The sequence below is a fragment of the Seriola dumerili genome, unplaced genomic scaffold (assembly GCF_002260705.1).
Source record: "Seriola dumerili isolate Sdu_G_001 unplaced genomic scaffold, Sdu_1.0 BDQW01000478.1, whole genome shotgun sequence".
Taxonomy (NCBI): Eukaryota; Metazoa; Chordata; class Actinopteri; order Carangiformes; family Carangidae; genus Seriola; species Seriola dumerili.
Window position 1 is genome coordinate 825,108 of NW_019174733.1, and position 22,962 is coordinate 848,069.

The following is a 22,962-nucleotide window of genomic DNA, read 5'->3' on the forward strand; positions in this document are numbered from 1 at the left end:
GCCTATTGTTATCTCTGCATTTGTACTATTTTAAGTTTTGGATGTAAATCAAACTCGATGTATAAGTTAATAAATTATTATAGTAAGTCTGCTGTTGCAAGTATTAATAAGATGTTCATAAGTGAATTTTAGTCAAGTTGATAAATTACAGAGCTTTAAAGTTAAAAGACAAGCAAAATGTCATGCTATAGGACGATTTTCCATAACCTGGCAACTCAAAAGTTGTTCCTATTAATGGTTTATAACCATCTATAAAGCATTAGTAAAGGATTTATTAACCATTGATGAAACCATGAATTATAGCTTAAAAAGCCCTTCATAAATGGTGCTTTATTAGAAAATGGTTCCCTATTTTCTATTCAAATTTATTTTTTCTATTCAAGGTTGCAGGTTATGGTCATAACTGTATCACAATGAAGGAGTTTTATTATCCCATCTGGAACTTCTGAGTCCACATTACCTATGACAGCATATTGTTTATTCTTCTCACAACAGATATCCATTTAATTAAACATGACCCGAGGGGAATCACCATGCACCGCTGACTTCTGTGCAGACAGGCCCGCAGCCTCTCGGCTGCAGCAGGGGGAAACGGCCCAACACCATGGACTCTAAGGAGAAGGACTCAGAGGCTGCACAGGAATCCAGTGGATTACACCAACTTCTCTAACCTACAAAGAAATTTAGGATTTGATCCTGGGTAAGAAAATTGGAAATCCAGTGTCCATCGTTCAGTCATGGAGCGCCATCCTTTTTAAATGAGTATAGTTTGTTCATTCAGCTGTGTGGAATCAGCTTAGCTTTGAGCTTTTCTATGTCACATTGTCTCCTTTGAATTCTAATTCTTATTCTTATATAAGCCTCATTTATGGTCTGAACCTGGTTTCAGTGAAGATCATTGATGTTACCTACAGCTTTGTAAGTTTGCTGCTCCAGTGAAGATCAACTCTAGTATTTTATCATCCACTTTGGACCAGCAGTTGCAAAAAAGCCCAGTTCCCCACCTTACCTGTCCCCCACCTTCTATCCCCCAATCCTAGGCTGCACCTCTTCCATCCTGACAGCAGACCCCAGATATCCTCCTGTCTGGATGACTAAGGGAAGAATTGCCAAACACATAGCATGGCTCACTCCGCTCACCCCTCTGGCTGGAGGGAGATGACAAACGGAGGGGGGCACCCCCATTCCCACAATGGAGGCCAGACCGGGGGTTCCCACAGCACCACACGCTACATGCTGAAGAAACAGCACCGCCACAGACGCAGGTCCTCCTCCCCGATGGGCAGGGTCATTCTCATAAACGCCCCTGTTGATGGTGAGGTCCGGACATGATGAAGGTGCTCTGTTACCATGGATCTTTATGGCAGGTAGATGTTACTGTGTGTTGTGGGTTTGTTTGCAGGAGGAGATGACTGTGAAGACATTCACACAGTGACCGTAGATAAGAGTCCCGATGGGCGTCTGGGTTTCAGTGTCCGTGGAGGCTCTGAACATGGGCTTGGCATATTTGTCAGCAAGGTGGAGGACGACAGCTCTGCAGGTTAGGAGGATGTGTGCATGTGTCCTGTGTGTGTGTGTGTGTGTCTCACGGCGATGGCATGCTTATTTTTCATTGTGTTTACATGTGGGTATGTGTCATGTCATCCTGACTTCCCCCTGTGTCTGCAGCACAGGCTGGGCTGACTGTGGGCGATAAGCTGGTGGAGGTGAACGGGGTCAGCCTGGAGAGCATCACCATGAGCAGCGCTGTGAAGGTCCTGACAGGAAACAACAGGCTTAGAATGGTGGTGAGACGGGTGGGCAAGATCCCTGGCATCCGCTACTCCAAGGAGAAGACCACATGGTGAGGCCAAACGTCTCGGTTTTGTCAATGTGAATAAGGCTGCCAAAATGACATTTAATCACAATTAAATATTTGCCCTAGATAGTTAATTCTACAGCTTTACAAACAGTAATTTTCTATTATGACTGTCTATACTTTCTGGATATACTATTATGTAAAGTTCAGACGACAGCCTTATTGTTATCACCACTGACCTTTGCATGGCTCTTGTTTTATGTCGTCTTGTCACTTGACTGTAGCTCACACTGGTTATCTTTCTTTTGGGATATACTTTATCTTGGTTTCATGTAGCAGCAGTGGATGGATTACCGCTGTGACCTTTATGGCTATTTGATTAACCGCCACTGACACCCCTGAGCCCGGTGGAGAAAGGGAAATCAGTTTATGTAAATGTTTTCATGTGTGCATATATACCCTTTTCTGCATTTGCGTGTGTGTGTGTGTGTGTGTGTGTGTGTGTGTAGGGTGGATCTGATTCACCGGCGGATGGTAGTTGAGGAGAGCGGTCAGACACCATCAGAGGCCAGTTCAGACAGTGCTCTCCGCAGGATTGTACATCTCTTCACCACGTCAGATGACTACTGTTTGGGCTTCAACATCAGAGGAGGCAAAGAGTTCGGACTGGGGATTTATGTTTCTAAGTATGAGCCAAGTCGAGTTTGAAATACGCTCAGCTTTTGCTTCAAATGTCAATCAACATCAGATAGATATAATTGGTTGATTGTTCATACAGCCGAGCCCAGGTTCAACCCACCCTGCCTTTATACATTTTCTGTTCAGGCTGGACCCAGGTGGGCTCGCAGAACAGCATGGCATCAAGATGGGCGATCAAATCCTTGCAGCCAATGGGGTGAGCTTTGACAACATCACCCACAGCAATGCAGTCGAGGTCCTGAAGAGCCACACCCATGTGATGCTGACCATTAGGGTGAGAGACAATTTTCCAAATAAGCTTGAGGTCAAATTTAAAGCTGCACTAATCTGTAGTTCTCATATTCATAATGGACCAAACGGTGTAGTTCCACTCAGCTCTGTGGAACATTTTAGCCTCTCAAAGCTCATTGTTTTGGGTTTACAATCCACAACTTCAGTGTTATGGCTCACTCTCACATCCACCACAAAACAGCACACACACAGTAGTTAGGAACTAGCTGGTGAACATAGTGGGCTGAGCTGAATGCTGATGTTGCTCCATGCCTGCTAGATGTGTAAATGAGCAATTTGCTAACACGTTAACCACTCCAGCTTTACAACGTCCAAATATGTAAAATTTTGCTTACCCTAGCCCTCAAATGTCCCAAAAAAATCAGTTAATGCAGGATTCTCTCAGGAAATCTGGTTTCAGATATGTGGTTCTGTGCACACCTGCGGTGCAGTGTTGTGTGGAAGTGTTAGTCATTTGCTCAGGTTTAAACATAATTGATTGGGTGCTTTAAGTGGCTTGACACAATAATAAATGTTACAGCGTGTTAAACAACACCAGCACTTCTCAGGAGGGGACAGAATGAGCCTGCACAGCAGAGCAGACAGCTGGCTTACAGCCCTTGAAGTCCTTGTGTGTGTCTGTGTATTCACGCATGTGTGCAAGGCCGCGTCACTTAACCTGTGTCGTTTTTAGATAGAGGAATTGTGTGCATGTTTGTGTCTATGAATAGACGTATGTGTGTTGTGCAATGCGTTTGAGTGTGTGTAAGCTCGCTCTCTTAGCTCTCTAACATTGCTGCATGCTCATTTTACTCCTCTGATCTCAGGTTCCACGTGTGAAAAACAGCCAGGGACGACGTTCATTATTCAAAGGCAGTCAGGGATCAGGTTATAATCAACAGAAAGCCTAATTTTATGTCTTCCTTCTGTCCTGTATTGGACACATATATGGGTCAGACCACGCATAGTGGAGCCAGGGTTAATGTTGGTTACAAAACACTCACACCAGTGCATCTAATGCTTTTGTGGAATGTTGTAGATGTATTCTTGAGTGTCTTCTCTTTGACCTTAAGCTGTCTATTGGTTAACAATCCCCTAAAATGGACTTGAACGGCTAGTGGACACTAATTCATTGCCACACCAGTGGTTTCCAAACCTTTGTAAACCACAGCACCACACTACAACACATGTACATGCACCTTTTTCATTTAAGTGACATTGTGAATATCTGTTTTAATGAATTAAATTTTAACAAACACAAACATATCGTATATGCTAATGTAAATATTTAGTATAGTATATAGTATATAGAAGTAAGTATAATAGAGGCCAACAGTTTTAGGCTATACTGTCCAGAATTGAAGATATCTAATAGAGTGCAACCTGTGCACTGACACAGTTTTTATGGATGGAGATGTCGGCCTGTCGGTCAGTCCACCACTGTGGTCCTAACATAAATATCTCAACAACTGTTGAAGGATTGTTATGGATTTTTTGTACGGACATTCATGGTGTCCAGAGGCTGAATCCTAGTGACTTTGATGAACCCTTGATCTTTCCTTTAGTGCCACCATGAGGTTGACATTAGTAATTTTGAGTGAAATGTCTCAATAATTGATTGATTGATTGTCATATATTTGACACAGACATTCTGACATTCATACAGACAGTCACATTCAACCCTAAGGGTGACTTTGATGATCAATAACTTCATGTAGGGCCATCATCCGGTCAGATTATCCATTTATCCAATACTTTGGTCACAATGTGAATGTCTGTGTCCCACAAGTAGCCAAAACCTACAGTATTAAAAAAATGTAAATTAACAAATCTCGGCTCATTCTTAAGCTTGAGTTTTTTAGCTGATTGTCAATGAAACAATGAGATGCTGCTTCCTTTGTTGTTTTTAGTCTGATTATGTGGACTAGTTCATATTCTTGTGTTTTTGCACTTCAACAGGAAGCTGGGAGATATCCTGCTTACAAGGAGATGGTGGCAGAATACGGCTGGCTCGACAAGTGTATGTTGACTGTTCCAAAAATTGTATTTATCACAAAATATGATTTTACTAGTGTAGAGACAGTGTTTTGCAAAATAATGAAGATGTGACCTGATGATTTCAAGTTTAAAATTCTTATTTACATTTGCAGTGCCACATGTTGGATTCTTCTAGGAAACCTTACTTAAAAAAAGGAACATTGGCCACATGTAGTCTGCCTGTTCTAAAACCCTGTCATTCAATTTATTCACAGGACTCAAACTCCTTGTTTTCCACTAAGATATGAGCACTTCTGAAAACAGGCAGGGATTAATTCAGTGTACTCAGAGCGCGACCTGACATCTGGGTCAAGATGCAGAGTCATTTTGGAGTTTCATTTAAGAAAAAAACAGAAGAACCCCTGGTTCATGTTCTGTCTATCAAAAGCTTAGAGGATTAACAGGACACAAGGGCAGACAGGTTTTAATCCAGACAAAGCAGACTGTGTAAAAAAAAGAAAGAAATGAAGCTTGCTGTGCAAATCTTATTCACTTTAGCAGCTTTTATGTGTGTGTGAGTGTGTTGTTGGAGCAACTGGACAGTTTCATAATGTAATGCACTTGTACAATATTACTTTAAACACACTCTAATCCCCATACTTCATTGTAATTTTGGATTGTTTTCGACAGTGGCCAATGGGGGCCCTGCTCCATCCTCCCAGGGTTCAGACTCCAACTCCTCTGCGTCCTCGCTGTCCTCCAGCACCCCTCTCAGCTCCCTCAGTGGTCTCTCCCAGGTCCTTTTCCCTCCTGTCTTTGGCACAGAGATGGTAGACGTTGCCATCTCCACAGAGGACCGCTCTCGACGTCCAAGCAGCACAGAGCGAACTGCTGACACCGCCATACAGACTGACCCCCACCCTCCAATCTCCGTGGACAACTCCTCTACCCACAATGGGTCTTACCCTGACAGGCTGGTTGCCACAGAAACCAGTCGGACTGTAGGTGCCACAGTGCTGCTGAAGGACACAGTCATACGTGGGAAAGGGGAAGGACCGAGGGAGATGGGAGGAGTCGGGGAAGGAGGGCGGGGACGGACGAGGACGCTGTCAACTGGGGACCAGGAAGTTGTGAAACACTCACCTAAGACAGCAGCGCTGATGGCTCTGAGCAGACCAAGGAAACCCATCAGACGTTCCCAGAGCCACATCACTGTGTCAGGTGAGACTTGCAGGCTCAATAAAATTTGCTAAACAAAAATGGCGCAACATATAAAAGGTCATTTTAGAAACAGCATCTTAATTACATAGTTTGACTAATAGAGAGCACTGGTGAGTTTATTTTTCAACTGCAAAATGTTCAGGATATATCTTGGTCATGTTTCTTTAGAAATAATGTAATGTAAAGTGTATGAGACCCTCATCAAAATTATTATTAAAGTATTTATATTTATATAAACAATCTACACCCAAGCTAGCAGCTCTGTGAGGCTGTAACACTCATTGTGAAGAAAAGCAAACTGTTAAACAAAAGTTGAGATACAAAATTCGTTTTTTTTAACAGTTGTGGACCGATTGGCCAATGTATCACTGTCAGATTTTATAGACTCCTATATATCCAGAATCAGTCAGGCTATACTCTGTATTGTGGTTGTTGATTGTAGTGGCAGTATCATCCATCTCAACAGAGAAATCAGCCTTTCTTGAATCATAGCACAGTGAGTGCTGCAGCCACAGTCAGGTTCAGTTCTTGAGCTGATTTTTGTGACAGTACCTGCATTCACTGTGTAATGAGATCCACTCTCAAACATCCTCCTCAGATCTTTCTGCAGGGCAGCAGCCAGTTTAATGACCCCTCATCCCTCTATCACTCTAGGAAGTATACAAGAACATCCAGACTCCACATGGCTGATTTAAGCTCCAGCCAGAATTTGTCCAAGAGCACAAAGTTAATGCAGCCTCATGATTAATCACTGCCCTTTACTCTCACTTGCTGTACCTCTGTGAGAAATGAATAAGAACAAGCATATGGAGAAATATCCATCCAAACCTTGGTGGGGCTGTTGAGTTATTAGCCTTTCCTTTTCAATTTATCCAGCTCATTCATACCTCCAGGACCTGGTGGAGGCTTGAGGGCAAAGCCCAGGGCTGATTGGGCATTTGTTATGTAAGCTTGAGCACTTCACTGTAGTGCTCTCAATAGATGGGGGTGTGTTGAGGTTGGTGTAGCTGCAATTCATCAGTGTTACTGTGATACTTTCCACAGTGGCAGATTTACTGCAGTGAACAGAGGAGCTGACTAGAATAGAGATGAACAGTCAAAACTCATAAAGGAGAGTGTGTATCACCCAGTGTTATTGGCTAACTGTTAACAATAGAAGAGTACAAAGCCTAATGAATTGTGTTTTCAACACCACACACTGATATGCAGAATGTCCTGTTCTTGCTATGGTTCAACAACACTTGTGGACGATTTTTGTAGATTAACTGCAGCAAGGGTGACATGCAACTGCCACCTCCAAATTAGCTGGAATTACTGAAATTACTTGTTTACATTAGCAAGTAAAAGTCTGTGCAGGCTCCACACACAATGTTAAAATCAGTTCAAATAAGTCATATTTCAAAGCATTTATTTGGCAACTCTATCTGCATTGACTACATATATTGATGTAGAGGGACTTAGCATTGAATCAACTCTATTTGGTCATCTTTTTGTCCCTTCTTTAGAGGACCGACAGAAGAAGAAGAGGCAGCAGAAGGAGAAGAGCTCGGCAGGGGGTAAAACTAGCCTGCAGCGCTCCAAAACCTTTGTCAACCTGTTATTTAAGAAGGACCGTAAAGAGAAGAGCAGCTCTAAGTCACAATCCCACCACGCTGACAAAGGTGAGCCTGCAGTCACATGACATTTTTTTGTCTTTTTCCCTGGCACATGTTCTGCATCCTACAAAGCAAAATCTAGTCTAATGTAATTTAATTTATTCTTATTTAACATCTTACAGTGTAATATGCATGATGCTCAGGACAAATTGGTCCTCTGTTGATTTTTCATACAGACCTAAATTAGAAACACATTGTCTCATGAAAAACGACTACATGTAGAGTTGTATTTGAAGCAGAATATAACCAAAGGTTGAGAATCTCTGTGCGGACAGTTCTGTTCAGGTACCTGAGATTATCTATATAAACAGGCAGATTCACTGGTCTCGGTGAAGAGAAAAGACTTTGCTTAAGTGCTAAAGCCCATTTCATGTTTTCTTTCTTAATTATATGTTGATTAAAGAGCTGCATTTGTAAAATTTCCTTAATTTTTGTTGAGTTTTCAGAATGGAGTAAGAAACTTTTTGTGTTTTTGGAAGGGAAGATTTTTTACTGCATTATATTTATAAAGCTTGGAAAATAAGACAAGTTCTTTGTTTGCAATGTAATGTTATATGTAGACAGACATGTTCTTGTCTGACAAATGTTATTCCTCTGCAACTGTATTTGTGGTGTCTTATAAGTTCATGTGGGCAGAGTTCTCACATGTGCATGACAAACTAACTGCACACTTTTCAAAAACTCATGGCACTGTCATCATAATTTGGGGTTACATCCACTGAATATTGAAATAAACTAATTAAAAATCTTCCCCTGAGTGGGTAAATGTTTACTTGTGTCCAGGTAATGTAATTTGCTGTGAGCATATTAGCGTCAAGGTAATGATGTGGTAATGAATAATTGTGAAATGGTTGACTTCCACTGGAAATAAATTTAAAGCATTTGATGCCATCTGCAGATTTTCTTGTTTGCATCTTTTTTTTATTCCAGCTGTAACTTTAATTCCTTAGATAAGGAGAGGGGTCGAACTTTCCAGCTCTTGACCTCCCCGAGGGAATCCCGCGCTGGGGTTAGAAGCAACAGCCCGCAGCCCCGACCCGAGACCCTGCAGTACATGGAGGACATGGCAAAGAAACTGCTCAGCCAGGATGAGGTGGCTGCTGTGATGAGACACTGTCAGCGGGTGAGCTCCTGATCTCTAACACCTCAGTCGTACTCTCCTGTGTGCCTGTGTGTGTTTTTTTCCTGCCACTGAATGAAAATCACCTGGACTACTGGAAGGCTTAAGTGTGCTGTATTGTTGCCTGAGTGTCCTATAGTGATAGATGTGCCTGGCAGTGACTGTGACAAAAGACGGATTTTGGCCTGTCATTTATGATTAGCATCAAATATCAGTCATCTGATCCCCTTGTCTCTCTTGGGCCATCTCACACTCATTGGCCAATTTCAGCGGATCAGCTCCTCGGTCGGCCCTTTGCCACCACTGCAGAGGATATCAAGTCCACTTAGAGCACAGTATTATGACTGACCTCTTAATATAGTATTTAACACCACTGAAAACCGTTGAGTGCAGTGTTGTTCTTAGAAAGGTGTATGTTTAATGTGCATGCAGAATATCAGAAGACAACCCAAACTCCAATCTAAAAATGTACTTGTGTGAAGAAAATCGACTATGAATATACAAAACTGAAACTGAACTATAAGTGTAAAATTGGAATACTTGAGTTGTCTTTTTCTTATTCTTCTCCTCTAATTTTTACACCAATCTCATCTCTTCTTCAGTTTTTGTCTGACAATGTGATTGAGGATTTAGTACGTCCCCTTTTGGCAATTTTGGACAGGCCAGAAAAACTGCTGCTTCTCAGAGAAATAAGGTGAGATACACAGAGTATTTGTACAGTATAATACTGTTTGTATATGTATACATACTCTATAAGTATGTGTTAATGATGTGAGCATATCCTCTGCAGAATGCTGATACCTACGACTGAGTTGGGCCGGTTTGACAGCATGGTCATGCCCTTTGAGCTGGAGGCGTATGACATTCTCAAGAGTCGCTCCAGTAAGCAGAGGAATGTACTTAACAACATGATTTTTTTATTGATGCAGCTTCTGTTTGCATGAAAGCAAGGGTGTAGGGTTGGTCTCAGAAGTGGGTGGTAGTCACAGATTCTTCAACAAAAAAAAGAAATTACAAAAAAAAAAAACCTGAAAATATGTGAATGTTATTTCTTGGGGTAAAATATTTAAATAGACTGAAGAAATAACACATTATTATGAAAGTGGTTATTGAGGTTCCTCAATTAATGGTTTAGTGTGAACACACTAATTGTACTTTAGTTTTCTTTCATACAGATTCATTACCCTTTACTTCCTCATTTTTGATTGATGGTCTCCTTTTAAAGGAATTCAAATAGAAATTAAAAAGAAATTGAAGGGTCTTTTTTCTTACCTGAAAAGTGTAAAACAAAGTAACTCACTGTTACTCATACAGCTTGCTGTAATTGCTGAATATAATTATAATATAATTATAATAGATAATGAATGTAATAATTGAAAATGACCCAGCTGAATATATTAATATCTATATCAGCTCATCTCCTCCTAAAAGAGTAAGAAATATAGTCGTTAAAAAACACAGGGAAGATTACACAAAGCAAAAAAATTTATTTAGTTGTTTATTTCTCCTTAGTGCGTTCACCAGCTCTGCGCTCCCCTCGCAGTGGAACCCCTCGACGTCACCTCATCACCCCAATCCCAGGTACATGAGCCTTTTCTCTTCTTTCTCTTTCTAGACCTCACCTCTTTCTTTTTACTCTCTCTCTGTCTGGTTGATGGCCTTTCTCTCATCCCAGAGGAATACGAGATACACAAGGGGCTTAAACCTCTCACCTTTCCTTTCCTTCTTCTAACCCGCTCCTCACCTCACTTCTTTCCTGCCTCATCTCTTGTCCCTGGTGTCAAACTGAAACAGCTCCAATCCCTGGCATCCCATACGCACATATCCACCCCCCGACCTCCAATAAAACACACATAAACACACACACACAGACACAGACACACACATATTAAATATATCAGGTTTCCTGTGCCTGCGCTGGAGCGGAGGCTTGTGTTACATCTCTGTGGCCTACAGAAAGGACCAAGACGTGGCTGGTTTGCCGGTGTGACACTTCAACAATACAAAGATGCTTCGAGCATTTTCCTCTTTCAACAGTCACTGAGACACAATCAATACAGTCTCACTTAGACTGACTGCAGCCATCTCACTTTCTGAGGGCACTGGTTAGGGGTCAAAGGGTCAGCATCATGATAGCAGAAGGAAGCTGACAGGGCGTCACTGTGGTGCCAGTGTTTAGGAAGGTTGAGATGGCCGACCTTATATCACAAGATGCAGCGTTGGGTTTTTGACATGTTTTGTCCTGTTTAGGAGTATATCTGACTCTCTGACTTCTCAATAAACTACTGAATTATACCTCACCAAACAGTATAGTTAGCCCTGAGGGAGGAGAAATTGGATATCAGAAGAGGTTACAGGTGGACTTGTGCTGCACTGAATTTCAGTTTGATGCTGTGTTTCAGTTTTTCTTTTGCAAACTAATGTTCAAAGCAACTGCTCTCCAGCTACTAGTCTAGGGTCTTATGCCCTCTGAAAGATGTCCCACAATTCCCCTTTCTCTTCACTGTCTTTAGTATAGAGAAACATCCCAGGTATTTCTACCTACCCAATGAGAAGAGTGCAAGTGATGTTGGAGGTTGAGTTGCATTGTGGGTAATGAAGCATCAGCTTTTGACAAAAAAAATGCATGGAAATAAAAGGACAATATCTCTGGTTCTGCTGCATCGATCTGTCCATCATGAGTCTATGTTATAGGAGTGAAATGCTAAATCAGTGGAGGTATCTTTTAGCTCATGCTGACCTGCTGCTTTGACTCTGAATAATCTTCATTTCACAGAAGTTCCACATCTGGAGGAAAATTCTACTTTTGCTTTTTTTTTTTTACTGTTTTTATGTTTGTCCAGAATACAGGGGTGGGTTCCACCTCCAGCCGGTCCATGACACACTGCGGGAGCGTCAGTTGATTGAGGAGCTGGAGAGATTGCGTTTGTCTGGAAAGCAGTCATGCCATCTGCCTCCATCCCGTGCCTTCACTCCCTTGCTGGATGTACCTGTGGACAGCTACTTCTCCTCCACTGTGCGCTCCCGTTCCCTGAGCCCCTCACCCACCCACAGCTTCCTCCTCACAGAATCACCACACAGCACCCAACGTGGGCGACAACCCCATCGCTCCCCAAACAGAAGAGAGAACGGGGACGAGGTCTCCTTATTGTCCGTGTCTGACCGAGGAGATGTGGCTCCTGAACGAGGGAGGTCACCTGTGAGGAACGGCCGTGGGCGAGTGAGGAGGGAGGCGAGTCCTGACAGTGTAGATGGCAGACGGAGCAGGCAGGAGGGCTTCACAGAGGTCAGCGTACGTGTTCCTTCACAGCAGGGAGGGAGAACTCCACTGGCTGATGTATTTGAGCCCTCAACAGACAAAAGCCCCTCCACAGGCAGAGGGAGCAGTCAGCAGGTAAATAGACATTTACAAAATGGTCACGGTGCAAGAAGAAGAGCAGCTCTGCCACCTGAGGAATATGAAATTGCCACTTTGACCATTTCAAAGGCCAAGCAGTCACTGGGTGAGTACAAGACAGAAACACATGCATTTTGAAAGTTAATTAAGTGAACTGAATATATTTTCAGTAATTTCTTGGTGCCAGCATCTGAAATTGTTTGAAATCTGTGAACATGTTTGTTCAATATACTTGCGAGCAGAATGAAAACTGCCAAACGACTATGTAAAGCTGTCTATTTTAATGTTTGCAGCCTCCCATGTTCATCACATAGCCAGCAGAGGTCAGGGCATCACTTGCTACTTAACTGAAAGGGATTTGGAAGCGTCAGATGATTAAAAGTTGGCAGAAAAAGAGCAAAGAGATTATGTACACTATGGGACTAGTTAGCATACAGAAATCTGGTAACATCAGGCAATCCTTCAGTTTTTTATGATTTTCCTGTTTGTTTACAGGTATAAGTATCTCTGGAGGCATGGAGTCAAGGGTCCAGCCCATGATAAAGATTGAGAAAATCTTCCCAGGAGGAGCTGCATCTACAAATGAGGCTCTGAGGGTGAGCAGTAACAGTAGATCATAAAAAAAAAGAAAAAGATATTTTGCAAAAAATAGGTGGCAATCGAATGACAAAGAACTAAGGAAAAGAAAAATGATGATTATGATTCTAAGCCTTGAGGTAAATTCAACATGTTAAATGTAATTATGTCTTTTTGCCATAAATATTGTGAATGTACTTCTGTTCCTTTATAACACCCTGATTTTAAAGCATATTAGATATCCATCCAGGTTGGAGTGTATTATGTACCTGTCAGACCTCTATCCATTGGTTATGAGTTGTTGTTGCTATATGTAAGCATGTCTATGACAGAGATGTTGAACGAGTGCAATGAGGAGTGGAGAGGAGATGAGTGGAGAGCATTCTCAAGTAGCCCATCACCTCCATTATTGATGAGGTACATGCATGCTAGCCTGCTAATGTATTGGTAATATATTGCCTGCACAGAAACTTAACAGTCCTCTATGATCTTGGCCTGGTTCACTTAAACACACATGATACACACACTCATTCACTACAGTTAACCACAGGCTAAGTCTTTAAGCTCTAGAGTCAAAGACACAGCGGTCAAACAACACTTGCATTGCAAAAGAAGTGTGTGTGGTTGAAAGTGTCTGAAACCAAATATATACTTGCAATAATACTGTATTTACTCAGACGGGTTAATTTGCATGTGTTTCCTAACAGCTCAACTGACATTAGCTAACCTGGTCTAATGCCTGATGAGAGTGTCAAACATCGGGGGGATCCAGTTTCTGCTCAGCCTTTCAAATTCAAAGAACTTCTCTTGCAGCGTCTTTGTAAACACATACATGCCTACACACACACATTCACACAAATATCACACATATACACAGACACACATTATGCGCCCCAAAGTAAGAGAAGATATAAAATAAGAGAATGTAAAAAAAAGCGAGTAAAGTGTCAGGAATGGCAAAGATGGAAAATGAAGCAGGGTATTTATATCGGATGCATAAAAAAACAAAACCTTGAAAAGACTGAAACAATACTAAAAGTCTACAGACATGCTAATGGCTCCGTTTTGTACAAAGGCACAGTGGTGTTTTGAGCTAAATCCTTAAATCGGTGTGCTAACATAGTAACAAAATAACAATGCTAACATGCTGATACTAGGCAGATATAATATTTACAATGTTCAATGTTCAATTTGTCTCGTGATGCCAATCCATCCAAGAGTTTTTGAGACATTTCACTAAAAACCACAAACCTCAACCTCATGGTGGCGCTAGAGGAGGACTCAGGGGATTAGCAAAGTGACTAGGATACGTAATCTGGGAGCCGTGAATGTCTGTGCCAGATTTCGTGACAATCCATCAAGCAGATGTTGAGATTTTATTCAGGATAGAGTTCTTGAATAACTGTACCAAATGCCATGTTTCATCTAATGGTTGTAGAGATATTTCAGTCTGGACCAATTGATGGACCAACCAACTGACATACTGACATTGCTATCCCTAAAGCCATGTGACATCAACATGGCTAAAAACAGAGAAGTTATTGGTTGGAAGCCTCAGATTTGTTATCTGTACCTGACACATCATATTTAGGCATGTCAGCTCGCTTGTATCAGCTCTCTGGCTTAGTACTATCTCCCCCTACTCTGCAAAGGGAAGTGAGACCAGGGCAGCTCAGCGGTAACATGCATCCTGTCTCCTTAGACTCACATGATAACAGACAATCAGTGAAGAATGTTGTTTTGTGCATGTGTGTATGTATATATATATATATATATATATATATATATATGTGTGTGTGTGTGCGTGCGTGTGTGCGTACGTGCGTGTGTGTGTGTTTGTGGTCATGTACACATACTTTCCTGTTCATTAGGCTCTGCCACCTGCTTTTATCTGGACATGAGCCTACATTTAACTGACTGTGAATAATGGCGTTGTGCCAGTGTGTATTTCACTGTGAATAGTTTTTAATTGGAACTACTGTTCCATTTACTGAAGAAATAGCCTCTTATGAGAACTGTTAATATTGTGTTTTGTGAATTATCCAAAGTAACTGGGACCTGGATTCCGGCTAATTTTTAGCCATGTTAGCGGTGAGGCATCATAGATGGTAATGTTCACCACTCGGATTGTTTCTGTTGATTAGCCTACCCTCAATGATATATATGGGATGTTTGTATAATGCAGTTTCAACAAAATCTGAACATTAACGCCTTCATGAAGAGAGAATTAATCGCAGGAGTTTTGTTAATTTCAGCTTTGTGTTCCTAATAAACTGTCAACTGACTACATGTCTGCTCCCCTTAGCTAAATAATCTAGTTGAATATATTTGTAATGGCCTGGTAAATGAGCGAATGATTCACTGATCCTTTCCTGCAATCTGTAGTAATTTTTTTACAAGCAATGTTATTTTTGGATTGTGATGTCCATTGGCTAGAAAAGAGGAAACCTCGTAAAGCGCTCCATAAATGGCTGTAAAGAGGATGGGACAGATTAGGCTGTGATTTATTTAATTCAAATAAATTACTTTTCAAAAATGAAAAAGCACTTTTTAATCTCTTCTTTGGTTAAATGGATCTAAATCTTTTGATACTGTTCTCACGGAAGACTGTGAGGTTCATCTGACATGCTGACACCAGACTGTCAGATGAACTGTATGAAAACCTGTCAGGACAAACACAAGGCAGCACAGATCTAACCTCCCCCCATGCTACCCAAATATATGTGACCTATAACAGAATAATCTGGTACAGAGTACAATCATCTCTTTGTGTCTAATGACTGGAAAGGAAAAGGGAAAGGGAAAAAGATGTGATTGGTGGAGATACAACAATGGCCATCGGCCTTGCGTGTATCTGTGTTATGTGTTACTAACCTTCACTGAGGTTGAGCGCACGAGTCAGGTGCATCCTCGGCAAACGCTGATGACATCAGAGGAAGTTCCTTTCCTCAGGGCTCCAAAGATTCACCACTCTCTGCTCACATCCTGCAGGAAGCACCGAGCAAACGGTCCTAACTGTGTGTGCGTGCATGTGGTTGTCTCAGTGTATGTTCTTTTTTCAACAACCTCGTGCTGAAGGGGAAACTTCATATGTGCACTTGTGAAGGCCTTCAGTGTGAATATATTAAAGTAACGGGAGCGCCCCAATTCTCTCTGGCATAAATCAGGTTCTCGCTAAGGGAAACAATCACTGCAGATTCATGGAAACTGTCCATAATCTTGTTGAAACAGATTGCTACAGAAAAAAGGGAAGAAAATGATAAGTAATGTAATCATGAAATATGAGTAATCTAATACTATCTAATGTTTTTTGGAGTTTACATGGAGCTTTGCATGTTAAATTCATCTGTTTACCTGTGATTGCATCTGCAGGCAGGGTATGAGCTGTTGTCCGTGGACGGTGAGAGTCTGCAGGGAGTGACACATCAGCACGCAGTAGATGTAATCCGCCGCGCATTCAGCAATAAGGCAAAAGACCCGATGGTTTTTGTGGTCAAGGTCCCTACCACCCCTCACCAGCCCCAGGGGACCTGCTGACTAACCTCCGTGGGCTTCACAGCCACACTGCAGCTGAGGCATGAAGAACACCAAAAAACCTACAGCTCCTGTGGAAGTGAATAAACTACAGGATTCACTCTGTAAGAGAAAATATGAGACAGGTGGAGCTCTGGTCATAGTGGAGAGGAATGGATGCACAGAAGCATCAGCCCCGTTAAAGGCAGAGTTCTGACAAGAAGTGAGGAAATTTGTCAGAAACAAAGAAACATGTTGGAGCGGGTTTTTAAGACTGATACAGTAGCTTATTTATCAGGATAAAGACTGTTATAAATCACTTTTGCTATGATGAATGTAAGATACTGTGTTGCCCTGTATGACTTTTGTAACATTCTTAGCGTTTTTAGCAAACATTTTACTGAACGCATACATTGCACATTAACTCAATCAAAAGTAAGTAATTTAGTGTTTTCTAAAGGGTCTTTTATGATAAGATCGTGTGGTTCATGAACTCCTCCTTGGTTGAAATTGTGCCACTGTTTGACACGTGGTAACCTTGCCTTGCCTAACCTCTGGGCACTCTGATGGTGAAGCCATTGGTCTGCACTTTTCAGTTGGAGGATCTCAGTCCAGCAGCCGTTCAGGCCCGCCAGAGGGAGATTACCCCAGCCTGCGTTATGAGATTTATAGATTTATACCCAGATTAAACCCCTGTATTATGTCAAAACTGATAGTTTGGGTTTAGTGGATGTCTCTGGGGATTATTACAAATTGCTGCTCAGTAATTTTTGTGCTGTTTTTTTCTGGCAGAAGTGCTTGTGCTCTGGAGCAGTCTGCCACTTTAGAGGCTTAATTACACCATGCTGTGGACTGAGCTTATGCAGACATGTGGAGGAGTTGGAAAAACATGTCAATGAGAAATGCAGGACATGGAGGCCGGTGGCACAGTTTGAATCAAAGTAGGCTAGAGGAGATATGAGCTGGAAGATAACTGGAATATAGTGTGCATAGTGCCTTACTTCTGCAGATGGCCAGTGGGGAAAATATTGAACAAACTTGGTTTTAACAAATGCTAGAAATGCTCAAGGTGAAATGTTTTATTCCAGGCATGCAATTAAAGTTAAAGATGAAATTGAGTGTGTCTATGCCTTTGAGATATTACAGAGTACTTCAGATGTTTGACTTTATTGCAATATATGCTCATTCAGTACACTTTTCTCACCATCAATTTACTTCAGGTTAAAAAAGCAAGTAAATCAACAGTCACTTTGAGGTGTGACAACTTGTTCTTTAATTAAAAACACAGTCATTTGTACAAGAAATGTACACATAAAAATATACATTGACAACTACATACTTTATGAATTAATGAAGACACGACGTAAGCAAACATATAAAAAATGCACACAAAAGGATGAAAAAAATGCCACAAAAAAAAGAAATGTGTTACGTTGCTTTGGTCTAATCACAGTGGCTACATTTTCAATAGACACTTTGTCTAAATAAAAGACAATGTCACTCTGTTATACTATTTAGTGTTTTACATATTTACACAGAAAAATGGTTATGGAACAGCAAAGAGAAGTGAGATGTGAGGGGAAAAAAACAGAAGTCTGGGATGCACGCAGCACTTTTCAGTGAGGGAGTCAGTTTGATTTGCAGCACCTGTGCTTGTTGTTAATCTGTACCTGTGCTGCATCCATGGTCAGTGAGTAACAGTCTAGTTCTGATGAATATGGTTGGATGAACCCAACTTGTTCCATTCAAAAGTCACTTACCTGGGCTTTATGTTAACAATTTATGCACAGCGCAGACTTTTAATATTCTGCAATATCTCTTAAACCACACTGAATGTGGTAACGTCAGGCAAAATACAGACTGATCAAATTTTCTGAGAGGGAAAACATAACACTTTATTGGTTTGCATCAGCTCCGACCTCAACTTAATGAGGAAGTCACTCAAGAATCACCCGTCTCATGCATTTATAAAGGGATGACATGCACAAGACGCAATGATGAAGACATGGATCGGTGTGATTTTATGATACTGATAATCAAATGAAAGATCAATCAAAATGGAGAAACAACAGGTCAAAACTAAGCCCCAAATAAAAGCCCCCAACTGCTTAATCAGCTGCAAAGTTTGGTCATCAGATAGTGTATGTTTGTGTCACACAGATTATATAATGTAAACAGATTTTCATGCATTACAGTATTAGGTGCACTCTGTCTATGCTGCTGCCTCCATTTGTAATTGATCCATCATTTGAAATATTGGTATGTGATAGATATAGATATATATATAGAAGTCTTTATACTTTGTATATTAAACCCACACTTATACCAGTACTACAACAAAATATCTTCAGGTGCTATATATAAAAAAATATACAACATCTTGTCCATTATATAGATTTCCATTTAACTATTATTCCATGATATAGACTCTTTGTAAAATAAAAGTTCTCAGCCCACTGCTTTTTCCATAGAGACCCGCCATGCCACTGTGAGAAAACAGAGCAACCCCACAGCTGCAAATGTTAACATCCTCCTCATCGGTTTATATTTAGGGCTTTAACAGCCGACCTGCCTTCAGGACATCCAGTGCTGGAGCTACTGCATCTGCAAATTCCCATCTCACCACTATCTAAGCCAGCTTCTTCTGAAATCTGATATAACAAAGACATGCAGACATGCCAGTCTCACTACCTGTATAGCAATCATGGAAGATTATAGTCTAGGGGAGACTAGGAAGACTTAAAAGTGTTATTTGGCTTTGGGCTGCCAAAAGCTAAATAAAGAACGCTAATGGGAAAGAAAGGGAACAAGTGGAAAATCTGAATAAGCATGCCTACAGCTCAAACTCCGGCTTAAATCTCCAAGTGCCCTGATGACCAAACTGAAAGAATATGCTCCATTTTTAGTTGCCTGATACCGACTGCTGAGGTGATTTTCACTGTTAGAAAAATAGTTGAGTAAGAAGGAGGAGAATCAGCAGCGTCTCGGTGATATCTCCCATGCTACGCTCTGCTGCCGAGTGCTACATAACTATAAAATGTAAATGTTTATTTCAGAGCTTGTGAATGAGTTGACACATTGATCAAGTGCAACAACGTGACTGTTGGTGGTCTAGAAAACATGACCGGCAGTCACATAAAGCATCTCCTTTGAACGTTTGGTTTCTGTGTCCTCTGCGGTTTGGGGTAATTACAGAATAGGATGTCCACATGTAAGCAAACCAAGAGCCAAATGTCAAAACAAGTTTGTTTAAGTTTGATGATTTGCTTCACAAGAAAGAGCAGGGAAGTTGTGCAAAATAATACCATGTTTCCCTTGGTGAGCAGGTTCATTCATTGCCAGTGACGACTATTTATACTGCATTTCTCTGGAGTGGTAACAGTCACAATACATTCCTTTTTCAAATACACACTGCTGAGGAAACACCTCCAAAACAAAACTATCCTTATCCTTTTTAGAAAATGCAATGAACCTCTGAGCAATATAAAATAAAAACAGTGGATGATGTAATATTTGGTGTTATTTTCCCTTTAGCAGTTATTTGGAGAACAAGCGCTTGCTGTTTGTGTCGCCAATGAGCACAGTTTGGATGGGAGATGAGGTCATCATTAATAGCCAGCAGTTGTGGTGTTGATGTTAACGGGACAACTGTCATAACATGCATGCTGGTGGCCAGGCGTATAATCTCATGTGCTACCAAGAAAACTGTGACTGCGCTTTGACCAGACTGCTGTGCGTAGTAGTAACATTTTTTGCTTTAAGTTCCCATCAATGTTCGATACCCTGATTTGAACGTGGTCTAAGAAAGAAACACTTTTTTTCAACTGCGTTTGCTCCCACAGAAGGAGAGAAGTCTTTGTGCTGGCTTTGTACTGGGGTACAACCCATTAAAAGCGCCACGGGTGGAAACCTCATAAGGATTTATTGGAGAACACCTATTTAGCAGGAAGTAAGACTTCACCATTGGGAGATCTTTCGCCCTTCTGACAGTGACGAGTAGTGAGTGTTCACTCAGTGGTCCAGGTAAAGCCGTGATGAAGAGTTGATTGGGTTACATCATCAACAGAGTCTTTTGTGAGTTGTGGTCCTGTGTGTTTCTGTGCATATATTACTGTAAGTGATAGTATGTGTGTGTTTAGATCTCAGTGGCAGTGATTTCCTCAAAGTGGATGTCGTTGCTGCCACTGTGAACCTCATAATCCTCCATGTCCCTGTTCTCCAGCTCCAGACTCAGCTCCCTCATCACTCGTTCAAGATCCCGGTTGCGACGGTACATTTGGATGTAGTTCTGCTGCAGCTGTTTCTGGTAGCGAATTACCTGGGTGAAGGGAAAAAAAACAGTACGTGATTAGGTAGGGAAGTTTGTGGATAGGTTTTATTGCCTATACATTCACTGCTGATGAACAAAAATGACAGATGACGAAGACTTAAAAGTAAATTCACATGGAGTGAATCTCTTTGTCCTTTTCACCTTTTCCTTCTCCTCCTGCCAGACTCTCCTCTCATCCTCAAACCGTGACAGTTGCTCCTCACTAGTCCTCCTCTCATACATGAGCTCAGCCTTGAGCCTGTCCACCTAAGCAAAAGAGAGAGAGGAAATGTTAGAAACTACAGTGTTAAAGGTACTCATTACCCAGAAATGCCCCCGTGATTGCTTTATTACTATAATATATTATTCAAATATTAATAGTGATGCATTAACACCTAAGCAGTATTTCAATGTCATTAACAGTTGAGGTGCAGCCTCAGTTTTAATCTGCAAAGCAATGAATACAAATACGAAATTAATGTAGTGGAGTAAAAAGTACAGTATAATAAGGCATAAAACGTCATAGCATAGTAAGGCAAAAAAAACTTCATAAATACATTATAGTATAGTAAGGCATAAAAAGGTCAAAACGTCATAGTATAGTAAGACATGAAATGTGAAAAAACATAATATTATAATAACGCATAAAAATGTAAAAAATGTCATGTTATACTAAGGCCTAAAACGTAAAAAAATGTCATTATATAGTAATGCATAAAAGTGTCAAAAAATGTCATAGTACAGTAAAGCATAAAAATGTCAAAAAAATTTCATAGTATAGTAAGGCATAAAACGTCAAAAAACGTAATAGTATAGTAAGGCATAAGAATGTCAAAAAACATGCAACTCCACACAGAAAGATCCAAAGACTCGATTCGAACCCCACAACCTTCTCACTGGAAGATGATAGCTCTAATTACTGTACTACAGGCCACCCCATTAAAATGCTTTAGCGTAGTGAGGCATAAAAACGTCATAGTATAGTAAGGCATAAAATGTCAAAAAACTACACAGCGAGATCCATGGACTGAGCTCAAACCAACAACCCTCTCACTTCAACGTGACAGCTCTAACCGCTGTACTACAGGCCACCCCATAAAATGCCTCAGCATAGTGATGTATAAAAACGTCAAAAAATGTCATATTATAGTAATGTATAAAATGTCAAAAAATGTCACAGTATAGTAAGACATAAAATGTCAAAAAATATACACAGAGAGATCCATGGACTGGGTTTGAACCAACGACCTTTTCACTTCAAGGTGACAGCTCTAACCACTGTACTACATGCCACCCCATAAATCAACTCAAAAACGTCAAAAAATGTCATGGTATAGTAAGGCATAAAATGTAAAAAAAAAAAAAAAAAAAAACAAAAAAAACAAAAAAAAAAAAAAAAAAATAGTAAGTAAGACATAAAAATGCGCAATAAGTCGCACTACAGGCACCCCATAAAAATGCTTCAGCGTAGTGAGACATAAAAACGTTATAGTAATAAGTAAGGCCTAAAACATCAAAAAATGTCACAGTATAGTAAGGCATAAAATGTCAAAAAACATTATACTATAGCTTTGGCCTAAAACATCAAAACACATCATAGTAAGAAATAAGAAAACGTCAAAAACACATATATAATAAGGTGTAAAAAATTTCAAAAATGTCATAGTATAAAGGCATAAAAATGTCAAAAACTACACAGCGAGATCCATGGAATGAGCTCAAACCAACAACCTTCTCACTTCAACGTGACAGCCCTAACCGCTGTCTAACAGGCCACCCCATAAAATGCCTCAGCATAGTGATGTATAAAAACGTCAAAAAATGTCATATTAAGTAATGTAAAAATGTCAAAAATGCACAGTAATAGTAAAAGCTAAAATGTCAAAAATATACACAGAGAGATCCATGGACTGGGTTTGAAACCAACGACCTTTTCACTTCAAGGTGACAGCGCTAACCAACTGTACTACATGCCACCCCATAAATCAACTCAAAAATGTCAAAAAGTGTCATGGTAATAGTAAGGCAATAAAATGTAAAAAAAAAAAAAAAAAAAAAATATAGTATAGTAAGACATAAAATGCCATAAGTCCACTACAGGCCACCCCATAAAAATGCTTCAGCGTAGTGAGACATAAAAACGTCACATAAAACATAACATCAAAAAATGTCACAGTATAGTAAGGCATAAAATGTCAAAAACGTTAATACTATACTTAGGCCTAAAACTCAAAAAACATCATAGTAAGAAATAAAAACATCAAAAACAACACCATATTAATAATAAGGTGTAAAAATTTAAAAAATGTCTAGTATAGTAAGGCCATAAAAATGTTGAAAAATGCCAAAGAGCATGCAAACTCCACAAAGAAGATCCAAAGTCTGGGTTTAACCCACAACCTTCTCACTGGAAGATGACAACTGTAA

At 40.6% G+C, this 22,962-nt stretch overlaps 2 protein-coding genes across 2 annotated transcripts in view; one reads left to right on the forward strand and one right to left on the reverse strand.

Annotated features, from left to right (window-relative positions):
- Positions 1-1,122: 1,122 nt before the first annotated feature.
- Positions 1,123-16,250, forward strand: LOC111235156. The gene is made up of 17 exons (XM_022763493.1): positions 1,123-1,315; positions 1,403-1,540; positions 1,669-1,843; positions 2,308-2,484; positions 2,624-2,771; positions 4,727-4,787; positions 5,435-5,782; positions 5,831-5,965; positions 7,471-7,626; positions 8,571-8,743; positions 9,343-9,434; positions 9,531-9,622; positions 10,253-10,321; positions 11,584-12,134; positions 12,195-12,243; positions 12,633-12,733; positions 16,086-16,250. Exons 1-17 carry the CDS (start codon positions 1,123-1,125, stop codon positions 16,248-16,250), a joined length of 2,823 nt encoding a protein of 940 aa, XP_022619214.1.
- A 1,231-nt stretch (positions 16,251-17,481) lies between these two features.
- The window catches only part of LOC111235255 (leucine zipper putative tumor suppressor 2 homolog), a 35,505-nt gene continuing 30,024 nt past the window's right edge, over positions 17,482-22,962 (reverse strand). Inside the window, exons 7-8 of the mRNA XM_022763655.1 lie at positions 20,698-20,802; positions 17,482-20,544 (exon numbers count right to left, since the gene is read on the reverse strand). Coding sequence (XP_022619376.1) covers positions 20,362-20,544; positions 20,698-20,802 — 288 coding nt within the window. The 3' untranslated portion in view covers positions 17,482-20,361. The remainder of the gene's footprint in view (positions 20,545-20,697; positions 20,803-22,962) is intronic.